Source organism: Ascaphus truei, chromosome 9 (assembly GCF_040206685.1).
Source record: "Ascaphus truei isolate aAscTru1 chromosome 9, aAscTru1.hap1, whole genome shotgun sequence".
In the NCBI taxonomy this organism is placed as follows: domain Eukaryota; kingdom Metazoa; phylum Chordata; class Amphibia; order Anura; family Ascaphidae; genus Ascaphus; species Ascaphus truei.
This window is the reverse complement of record NC_134491.1, coordinates 44,513,219-44,524,396: the sequence shown is the minus strand read 5'-3', so window position 1 is coordinate 44,524,396 and position 11,178 is coordinate 44,513,219. Positions and strand designations below refer to the sequence as shown.

The window sequence follows — 11,178 nt, the reverse complement described above, 5'->3', positions numbered from 1 at the left end:
AATTTAAACTCAGTGAAAGCATCTTTTGAAAGATTCTTAGCTGACGTACTAGGGCAGTTACTGATCAGTATCCCGGTTGTGAAAATGTCAGGCATCTGCTGCTGCCGTTATGTGCCCCAGTTTTGCAGCCGGGAGACTGATACATTAACTCTTAAAGAATCTCCCGTACAAGGTGCGAAATATGGCTAAGAATTGTGCAGCTTTTCTGCCGGTCTGAGCTGCATGGAAAATGTGGCTGCACTGACACACCAGCTCTACGTTAGGATGCAAATGTGACAACTTCACCCTACTATTCTGTCCACTTTGTCAATTGCTATAGTTACTGCATAATACACGAGGAATGCGGATACCTGGACATGGCCAGACTATTCTGTTTAAACGTGATTTCCAAAGACCCGTTACGTTCAAATTAAAGATATTGTCACTTTCTCAATAAGATTGCCCGCAAATTTTCTTAACTCTGTATACATTCTCATGAAACATTTTCTTGAACTTTAATGTGATCACATCAGTATTGTTAGACACACAATTCATTTTCTCCTTGAAAGAAATGTTATATTTACCCATCATTTGATAGATTTGTGCTGCATTAATAATGCAATGCAATTTACAAAAGCCACATTCCAATTCTCCAGAACTTGAGAAAACTTGTACAATAGGCAGTTGCCTATTTTGTGTGCATGTCTGTGGTAGTGATTACAAAGGCGGCAGGACGTCGGTAAGACCGCTTTCTGCCTGCGGTTCCCAACATTTAGTACGCTGGGCACCCCAATAGAAAAAAGTGTTCTGCAAACCCCCAATTAAATAAATCTTACTGCCGACTCAGACTATTGCTAATGACCGAACCCAAGCAGTATAGTTTCCCCGAGTTTGGGGAGGAACACGTATAGCGATCAATCACTGCCAGAGCTTCTAAAGTCACTCCCCACAATGCCTTGCTGCTGTGGATACGAAGCATTGTGGGTAGCGACTTTAGAAGCAAGTGTGAGCGATACACACACACACACACACTCTCCTCTCTCCCTTCTCCTCCCCCCCCCCCACCACACACACTAAAGGTGCAGTTTGGGGCCTTACTAAGTGCGCAGCCCCCACACGTGCTCAGGGACCCCATAATACGTCCATTCTAGTTATTTTGGCAAACCCACTGTTGGGAATCATTGGTCCACAGCAGGGGTGTGCGGCTGTTACAGAGGCCCTGTGGGCATTTAAAATAAATGGCGGGGATCGTGCGAGGCCTCTGACTTTTTACTTACCTGGAGTTCCAGCTACGCGTCTGCATGGCAAACAACGCTGCGGGGTCATGTGATGGCAACGTGCCGTCACATGACCCCCGCGGCATCATTTGAAACCGGACCCGTGCAGGGAGGGGTGCGAGCCGGAGGGGAGAGGAGAAAGGGGGGTGCATGTAGTAAGTTTGCACACCCCTGGTCTTGAGCCTATGAAACAAAACGAACCGATATACAGCTGGGTGCCCTGTAAAAGCTTCCTTCAAAGGGGTTTATATTTCCCCTTGATCTGTAACGCGGAGGAAAAGATACAAGATGAAAACATTCTGACAAACGCGAGCTACTGCTTCAAATATTTATTTCCATGGCAAAAATATACTATGTTTATTTTGCATAAAATCACATATATTACATATTTGGTAAAACAAGCATTATCCAACCATCAAATAGAATTTGTACACTGTCCTACAGTTTGCTTTCAGTTTAACAAGAGAAAGCGGCACTGATTGTATATCACTGTGTATAAAGCTTAGTGAATGAATAAACCGCTTCGGAGGAGCCCACCAAGCACTGAAATGCATTAAAGTGATGAACATGCTGGCTCTCACCTGTAAAACACACTTATTCCTATGCACTGGTTAACCTCTGCAGTGCTGGCGCGGCCCACAACACTGCATTACAGACCACTGTGGCAGAGGTAAAGCAACCTAGCCCCCCCCCCCCCGGGATATTCAGGAGGGGATCCCTAGGGCTGAACCATATTACTCAGCTCCGAGGACACCCTGGTCCCCAATATAATTAGTGTTAGGTGACACCTGTGGTTGCTGCTTCCTTTTGGCCCGCAGGACCCAATAGCATTTGGTGGCCATTTTTTATTCCCGAATCAGAGCTGAAACATCAGTAACAATCTTGGAAGCTAGAAATAGGCTCAACTCCGGAGGTCCCTCTGCTTGGGAGGAGGGGGGGGAGAATACAAATACAGCAAGTCTTGCCTCTAGCCATGTGCAGTGTTCTGTATTACATTACATCCGACCCAGCGGAAGATAAACCAGCTCATGTCCACTTAAATTAGCCACTTCTTTCCAACTGAAAACGTGGTCGCCCCAATATGCCAAGCTCACTACGGGATCTTTAGTGGATGACTTGAATAAAACGTCACCTTTAGTACATCAAAGTTTTAGTCCACGTTAACTAGCAACCATTAGCAATTTCCCACGGTGGCAAATAGTGGCTACGTGGTAGCTGGAAAACAGGAGCTAAAACAGTACGTAAAGAATTCATTGGAAGGGGATGTCCATTTTGAAACAAATGCTGTATTATTAATGATGTGTTTTTCAAGATACATTGGGGGTTACTTCTTCAGCTGCGATAGTGCTGATCAGGGCGCTTTCGCACGGAAAAGCATTGACTTCAGGGGGAGATTCCTATCACAGGCAAATAACCCCATCGTCTGTTGTGCTGTAAAATAGCCATTAGTTCACCAAGCTGGTACATTAAAACACATTACAGTGTCCGTGCCCAAAAAGTATATACAGCATTTTAAACATTGAAAATAAAAAATAATAACATCTCCAGCTATGACAGGGGTAACAATACCACCCGATCCCGTTACACGTGCAGTTTATCCCCCATATGCCAAATTCATTGGATTTAACATTTTAATCAAATTCCCATTTGTAGGCCTAGTCCAACCTGTCCACTGCTAAAGTACACATCAGCCAACATCTTACAATGCATTGCAGGCACCCCTGGCAGGGAGGAAGGTTTATAACTTTATACAGACATACCCCGCATTAACGTACGCAATGGGACCGGTGCATTTATGTAAAGCGAAAATGTACTTAAAGTGAAGCACTACCTTTTTCCCACTTATCGATGCACATACTGTACTGCAATCGTCATATACGTGTATAACTGATGTAAATAACGCATTTGTAACAGGCTCTATAGTCTCCCTGCTTGCGCACAGCTTCGGTACAGGTAGGGAGCCTGTATTGCTGTTCAGGTCGTGCTGACAGGTGTATGCGCGAGTTGCCGTTTGCCTATTGGGTGATAAGTCCTTTCTCACGAGTGTACTTAAAAGTGAGTGTCCTTAAACCGGGGTATGCCTGTACACTCTGAAATCATTCCAAATAAAATTATACTTTCCATTAGACTTGGAGGTGGCCAACCCCAGTCTTCAATGGCCACCAACAGGTTAACTTTTCAGGATATACCTGCTTCCAGCACAGGTGGCTAAATCAGAGGCTCAGTCAGAGTCTGAGCCACCTGTGCTGAATCAGGGACGGATTAAGCCACCTATGCTGAAGCAGTGATATCCTCAAAAGCTGACCTGTTGGTGGCCCTTGAGGACTGGAGTTGGCTACCTCTGCTCTAGCCTCTTCAACTTTGCCAGCGTTTAAAAACATCACAGGCAGTCTCCCCCAATCTTTGGCTGCCAGTCGTAAGGAAAGTTGACATGTCCGCCACGTTATACCTGGCACAAGAAAGAAACGTCGGCCGTATTTGCCAACCTGGAGGTTCCAGCTCCGAGAATAATTCAACAATAACCTTCTCTCGCATTCTTACCATACACCCCCTGCCACGCTCCCGTCTCTCGCATTCTTACCATACACCCCCTGCCACGCTCCCGTCTCTCGCATTCTTAACATACACCCCCTGCCACGCTCCCATCTCTCGCATTCTTAACATACACCCCCTGCCACGCTCCCGTCTCTCGCATTCTTAACATACACCCCCTGCCACGCTCCCGTCACACTAAGAGGCACAAATATACATGTCACAGCTTCCTACATTAATTCCTTCATATCCGGGTCTGAGAAAAAATATATATACAGTATACGTCTTCCATAACTCCATACCAAAAGTTCATTTGTATGTTACAGATTATACTTGGCGTACATTGTGCACGGTTTCAAACACCAACGGTAGTCATTATTTTAATAAGGACTTATACTTGGCCTGTTTTACAGCTGCAGTTCCATTTACCCACCCCTAAAAAAAAAAAATAATAATAATAAAAAGTGAAAGAACTCAGCCATGTAACATCTCCCCTGACGTGTGTCGGATCGGTTCCACATTTCATAAGGCTTAAGGGCTTCTCAATACAAAGTGGTTTCTTAAGGAGCTTATACAGGGTCCGTACGCAAGTGAGAGATGTTGCAACAGTTCCCATGATGCAGTGATCGGGGCCTTTAACCCCCTTCATTTCTGGGGGAGAAAAAAAAGGAATGATTTGTCTCCCCTCCCCATCTCTAAATCAACTTGGCTGATCATTAACCAGGGGCGGATGTGACAAGCGACATCCCAACAAGTACATTACACAGGGTCTGTGATGTCAGGGTATTTGCCATTACTTTGCGCCAGGTGAATATGAAACAATGCACAGCAAACAGCGGATACAGGACTCGAGTTACAGCACTTATCCAATGACCTAGCAAGCAGACAGGCCGCGGGGTTCCGACGCTCCGACCGCAGAACTTTGACCTAATATTTTGGACCTGCCGTTTTAAACAAGGTTAATTACATGGGTGGGCAATGCCAGTCCTCAAGGGTCACCAACAAGTCAGATTTTCAGGATATCCCACACAGGTGCAGCAGTTGAAGATTGAGCCACCTGTGCTGAAGCAGGGATATCCTTAAAACATGAGACCATGAAACAGACTGAGACACACGAGAATATGAGATAAGCATAATTCCTTCACTTGGGGGGGGGGGGGGGGGGACATGTTTACGTGGGGAGGAGACGCAGCGTTACCGAAACCTGATAATGCTAACAAACCACTGAAATGAGTCTCAACCCTATCCAAACCACGGCACTCCCGCCAGACCACGTTTTTGTCACAAATAACTAATAACCCCAGTGATTCAGGTTGGGGCAATATGCATGATTTATAGGAAAGTACAATGCTCTTAATATTCTAGCACTTTATCAGGAGATATAAGTTATTCAACAATTATATTAAAATAATACAAAGGGAGAAGTTTCATATTAAAAAAAAAGGGAGAGATATTCTAAATAAAAGAAAAGTCCTATAATACTTCAATTCCATTCTTATGTAAACCAAGTTCATCAACACATTTGCCAATTAATTAGTTGTAAAATTGGGGTTCCCCAAACATGTTTAGACCTACTGATTAAAAGCAATAATCCCCAATAATTCCCTTTAATCTTTGGGCAGGTTCTGTGGCCTTGTAAACACACGCTTGCACTAATCCCACTGAGAGCAAATACCCGCTTGCACTAATCCCACTGTGGGTAAAGGCACGCTTGCACTAATTCCACTGTGGGTAAAGGCACGCTTGCAGGAGTCCCACTGAGAGTAAACACACACTTGCACGAGTCCCAATGAAACATACTTCTCACACTCGTGGGCACCATTCAACCCCCGTCTCTTAAACTCTTTTTTCACTCACTACGGTCATTTTAATGTTACTCACCTAGTCAGTTGTGTTAGTAATGGTAAAGAGTTAAAATATTTGTAGCACCATAAATAAGGGCGAAAAAAGAAAAAGTGCTTCCAATGTCATTAGCATCATTTTTGATTTCAACCAGTAAAATCAGAGCTCAATAAAAATAATACTGCGAAAATATGCTTTCTCCAATTAAACGCACTGGATCTGGAACGGCTTTGCACCTCCCCAGTTAGAGAGTCCAGGCGGTTTTGATGCAAACAATTCCAGAATCAGCCCACATACATCACACAGCTTCCTGCCACCCACCCCGGCCCCGCAGTGTAAAGCCCCGCTGACCGGCCCACCCCAGCCCTGCAGTGTAAAACCCCGCAGATCGTCCCACCCCAGCCCTGCAGTGTAAAACCCCGCAGTGTAAAACCCTGCAGACCGTTCTGGCCCCGCAGTGTAAAATCCTGCAGCCTGGTAATGTTCTGGGCCCGCAGAGAGCACGGAACGTTTGCCCCGTTTCAAAAGCCCCTCACGGTGACTTCAGCCTTTCCCAAGTTTACTAAACTGCGCTGCGAATCGGCGCCGCTTAACCCTTTAACGGCCTGAGAGGCCCCCAGGGCTTGGCCCAACCCTCTGTATTGCAGTTCCTTCTGGCAGCAAAGAGGTTAAAGTCTAAACAAGCCTCAAGGTGAACAAAGGCGTAACTCCGTTTAATGGACATGGGCCATAATGTTTCTTATGAATTTTTCTGGAAGAGACTAATAAATTGCTCAGCGTATTGCATATAAATGGCAGGGCCTTTGCCCCACCAGCAGGTCCATATGCGTGTCCATGTCCCTGGTCCTCTTCTCGTTACACACCTTGCGTGGGGCTTTGCAAGGAGCTCATATCAGCCGGGAACTCTTTAGGAACTGGATCAGGACCTTGTATACAAAAGTGTACTGAGAAATTGTCTGCACCATCATCATCCTCTGGCGTCTCAGCATGTCGAGGACTCGGGGGATGTCCAGCATCTGCAATACAACACATTTCCTGCACGTTTATGCTGCAAAGGGACCTCGCAAAACACAGGATATTCCAGGGATACACTTGGAAATAGTAGAAAAGTAAATGGCATTTTAGTGTTGCATTAACTCAGCTCACAGAACATCCAACAATGCGATGCAGCGCAATAATGGGGGACAATATTTAAACACTCGCTGCTTGACACATTGTATCTCTTTCCTCTGATGAAGATCACGCTATAAAATTAGAGTTGTTTTTCCGCTATGTTTTAGGGTCAGATAAGACAGACGAGAGCTAGATAATGACGTCTTTATTCAATATGCTCCGTCAACTTCCCATGTGCTGGAGAAGATTTAAATGCCCATTAATTAGAAGGGAGCTGAGATCTCCGCCACAGGGAAGCCGCTGCACAGTATATCAAATAAGGGCCACAGTGGCAGACACCAGTGCCTGCAGCCGGGAGAAGTTCTCACCTCATTGTGTTCCAGACACGCAATCATAACCTCGGATAAAATGACTACTCCCGTCCGGCCAACGCCTGCGCTGCAGTGAACAAGCACAGGAGGGTTTGGGCTCGTAGGGTCTGTTGTGCTGTTTGTATGACGGCGAACAGACTGGATCTCTTCCAGATAGGCTGCAAAATAAGACACCCAGTGATGCGGTGCGGACAATACACCGCGCATAGCGACTCCGGCAGAGAGAAGCACCGTCCAACTTACAAAGGAATCCTTTCAGGTCTTCAGGATGTCCGTGCTCCGGCCAGTCCGTGTACTGCAGGTGCCACACGGTCCTCTCCTGGCCGGTCAGCAGATGCTTTATCTTCAGGCCGGTCGTGGCGTAGCAGCCAGAGTCCGTACGGAATCGAGTGGTGATCTTAAACCTCCCGTAGGTGGCCGTGTTGTGCCTTGAGCCGAGCCGAGGCCAGTAGCGGTAACTTTTCTCTCGTCCACCCTCCTTCATTAGAGGAATAGAAGTATTGGTTAACATTGACCCTTTGCCTAGTCTGCCCATACTCACACGGAATACAGAACATACCCGATCTCAGGAGCTTCCCTGGGCCTGTCCCAGCTCCAGGAGTTCAGTCCTCTATTAGTAACGAACCCTCCAAGCTTCAGGAGTATTCTCTCTCGTTTTAAAACGTGTTTTGTCTGCACTCAATTTAAAGTTAAACCCTTATGGTGTTGGGGAGTCTCTAGAACAGGGGTGGCCAACTCCAGTCTTCATTGGCCACCAACAGACCAGGTATTGGGTATATCCCTGCTTCAGCACAGGTGGCTCAATCAGTGGCTGTCATTCTGACTCAGCCACCTGTGATATCCTGAAACCTGACCTGTTGGTGGCCCTTGATGACTGGAGTTGCCCGCCCCTGCTTTAGAACACCCCCCCCTCTTCCCACCACCATTGAACGTTTTCCCCATATGGACCTCTGTTTGTACCATTAGTGGCCTCCAGAACGAGAGCGGTAATTATAGTCATTTAAGAGTGTTATATTTATATTGTACTACATTAAAGGTGCACTCCCATCGTGTTTGTTAATGTTGCTGTTAAACGGAGTTCCTCGTATTTCCCAATGTGCTATCTTACTTAATCCTGAGATAAACACCTCCAAAATCATAGGTGTTTGACTGAAATTAAGATGGCTGCCATTTTGCCCAAGTCAAAGGAATGAAACTTGATAAATGCTTATTCTAACGATGATTATATATTTATATATATTTTTTATTTTAAAGTAACAGTTCAACGTTCTGTGTTTTTACCCGCTACGTGGGAATGCCCAGTTAAAGATATTCTTGCCACATAAGAGGTCGGCAGTACCAAGCGTGACCGCCATATTCTAAATCCAGCAACTGCCTCGGGCCTAGAAAATACACCAGGAAGGGAAGTACTCACTTCTTCCAGTGTTACCATGGCGATGATGGCAACCCCCTGCTCCCACACCATCTGCCAGAAGTCCTGACACGTGGTCTGGAGGGGACCTTGCGTGGCAATGTAATCCCACTCAACCCCACCAACCGTCACCTGCGGAAATCAAAGGACACGTGAGGCACAGTCCTACTAATTAATGCACTGTCTTTGAAGTGGGAGAAGCGGTTCAGAATCCTAGTGTCCGCTCTTCACAAGTTATGGTTTCTATGGCTGACGGACACAAACTTTTTCCACTTACACGGGGAAAGCAGTTGCAGCAGAACCGTTAGCCCCGGGCCACCTCGTTTCCGTCTCACCTTAACGTGAGAAGCGTTGATATATCCCGTGTTGTTCTCCTTGGTTGGGACCAGCTCCACCCGAGTGTCGTCGTACGGTAGGACATCCTGGAAGCGGTTGCGTTCCGCGCTCTCGGGGAGCCGGGCAATGGAGCACTCCCCGTCCGGCAGTCGCTTCTTGTGGATCTGCTCGTACTCCGTAAACACCATGCCCATCTCCAGCCGCTGCTCCAGGAGATTACACTACAAGGCAAGGTCACAACATTGACCATCAGGACCTCCACAACACTCCACCACTGATTTACATGACTAATGGGAGGTTCCATGCCACCTTTAACAATGCCCTTCCCTCTCATCCTGCCATTGTAATGAAGTCGTTGCCAAACACAATATAATAAATGAAAGGTTGTGGCCATTGTGAGCTCACTCTAATCTCACCGATGTCGGTGCTTCAATTACATCTCATTTCATGGAAAGCTGGGACCCAATTTGTCTCTATGAAGCCACCAATGTTGAAACAAAGACATGGTCACTGAGAGAGAGACCCGAGAGGCCTGGCTTTAATTAATCTCAGATCCATGGAAAGAGGGGTGTGAAAATGCATAGCACTTGGCATTAAAGCATCCACAACATCAAAAGGGAAACTACCCATTCTTACACATTACAACAGTCTCGTTATCGCCACGTTTGGGTTTTGTGGCGTAAATGCCTAGTTGGGGATGGTCAGCTGGTACGTTTCCATGGTTACAGATAACTACCCTTTCATCATTGGATGCCCTTGCAGGCTCTTCTCGCTCTTCGTCCGGTAAAGGCATTCGGGAGAGAGACAACCCATTCAATGCCGCCAGTTTCAGGGGGCCTATTTTCTTAGCATCGGCCCGGTTCCCTTTCTTAATGCCCTAGGAGGAAGCAGAGGCGCTGGTTAGAGTACGAATATAATAAGGGAACCAGTAGCCTGGCCAAGAAGGCGGCATATCAATAACCTGCCTGGAGCTAATGTATGTGTCTCCTGTTTGTAATAAACAAGTTGCAGCACAGTTGAGTCAACTATTAAGACCCATTTTGGGAAGAGAGCGGGAAACAGCCACGTGTTCACATACAAAGCAACTGTAACTATATTGTACAAAGCTACACATACAAAGCGACTGTAACTACATTATAATGACATTATGACAGAAATGATAAGTGTTCTGCATGGATTCTGCACAAGCTGCTTCGTACAAACAAAAGCTTTAGGACAGGGGTAGCCAAGTCCAGTCCCCAAGGGCCACCAACAGGTCAGATATTCAGGATATCCCTGCTTCAGCACAGGTGGCTCAATCAGTGGCTCAGTCGAATTAAGCCATCTGTGCTGAAGCAGGGATACTATAACAAGACAAATTTTCCTAGCCAATTCCAATCTGGCTTTCGCCCCAAACTCTCTACCGTAACTACCCTGCTAAAAGTTTGCAATGAGATCCAGTGTGGAATGGAACGGGGTCAAATCACTGGTGCAGTATTCCTAGATTTTGCAAAGGCTTTTGATACTGTTGATCATGCTATCTTGCTCAACAAACTCCAGAGCTCTGGCATAGGGAAACATGCTTTAAACTGGTTTCAGTCCTACCTATCAGGAAGATCCCAACATGTGTCCATCTCTGGCACTAACTCTAACCCCAAGGCTCTGTTCTGGGGCCCCTACTCTTCTCAGTGTTCATCAATGATCTTCCCACAGCTTGTAAGGAAGCCTCAATACACATGTATGCAGATGACACAATCCTATATGCACACAGCCATAGCCTCTCTGACCTTCAACACATACTTCAGTCTGACTTTTTCAGACTCGAAAACTGGATTTCTCAAAACAAACTGTTTTTAAACACTGACAAGACTAACAATGGTGTTTGGGACCAAGACTAAATTTTTAAAGCTTCCAGCGACTGAGCTCCAGATTACAACCAACACTAACACCACCCTAACTCCTGTTACTAGTTTTAAATACCTGGGCATATGGTTTTGCTCCCACTTAACATTCGGGATGCACATTAATACCCTGACAACCAAGACCTATGCCAAACTAGGGGTACTCTACATGAACAAATCCTCCCTAAGTCTCCTGGTCAGAAAACATATCGCACAGCAGATGCTAATGCCAATTATTGACTATGGAGACATAGTATATGGCTCGGCACCTCAAACCCACCTTAGCAAACTTGACACCCTCTACAACTCAATTTGTCGTTTTGTTCTCCAATGCAACTACAACACATATCATTGCGAAATGCTCAAAGAACTAGATTGGTCATCACTCGAGTCTAGGCGCAAAGTTCACCTTTCCGGTCTTGCCTTCAAATTCTTTA

At 46.0% G+C, this 11,178-nt stretch overlaps 2 protein-coding genes across 5 annotated transcripts in view; one reads left to right on the top strand and one right to left on the bottom strand.

The window, feature by feature from the left end:
* Positions 1 to 11,178, top strand: part of SPATA7 (spermatogenesis associated 7) — an 87,918-nt gene that overhangs the window by 56,583 nt on the left and 20,157 nt on the right. The window lies entirely within an intron of this gene.
* Positions 1,571 to 11,178, bottom strand: part of PTPN21 (protein tyrosine phosphatase non-receptor type 21) — a 40,330-nt gene continuing 30,722 nt past the window's right edge. For all 4 annotated transcript variants that reach the window (XM_075614590.1, XM_075614589.1, XM_075614591.1 and 1 more), the window contains 6 exons: positions 9,598 to 9,738; positions 8,861 to 9,082; positions 8,529 to 8,657; positions 7,358 to 7,592; positions 7,112 to 7,272; positions 1,571 to 6,646 (listed from right to left, as the gene is read on the bottom strand). In XM_075614590.1, the coding sequence (XP_075470705.1) occupies positions 6,518 to 6,646; positions 7,112 to 7,272; positions 7,358 to 7,592; positions 8,529 to 8,657; positions 8,861 to 9,082; positions 9,598 to 9,738 (1,017 nt within the window). In that variant the 3' untranslated portion in view covers positions 1,571 to 6,517. The remainder of the gene's footprint in view (positions 6,647 to 7,111; positions 7,273 to 7,357; positions 7,593 to 8,528; positions 8,658 to 8,860; positions 9,083 to 9,597; positions 9,739 to 11,178) is intronic.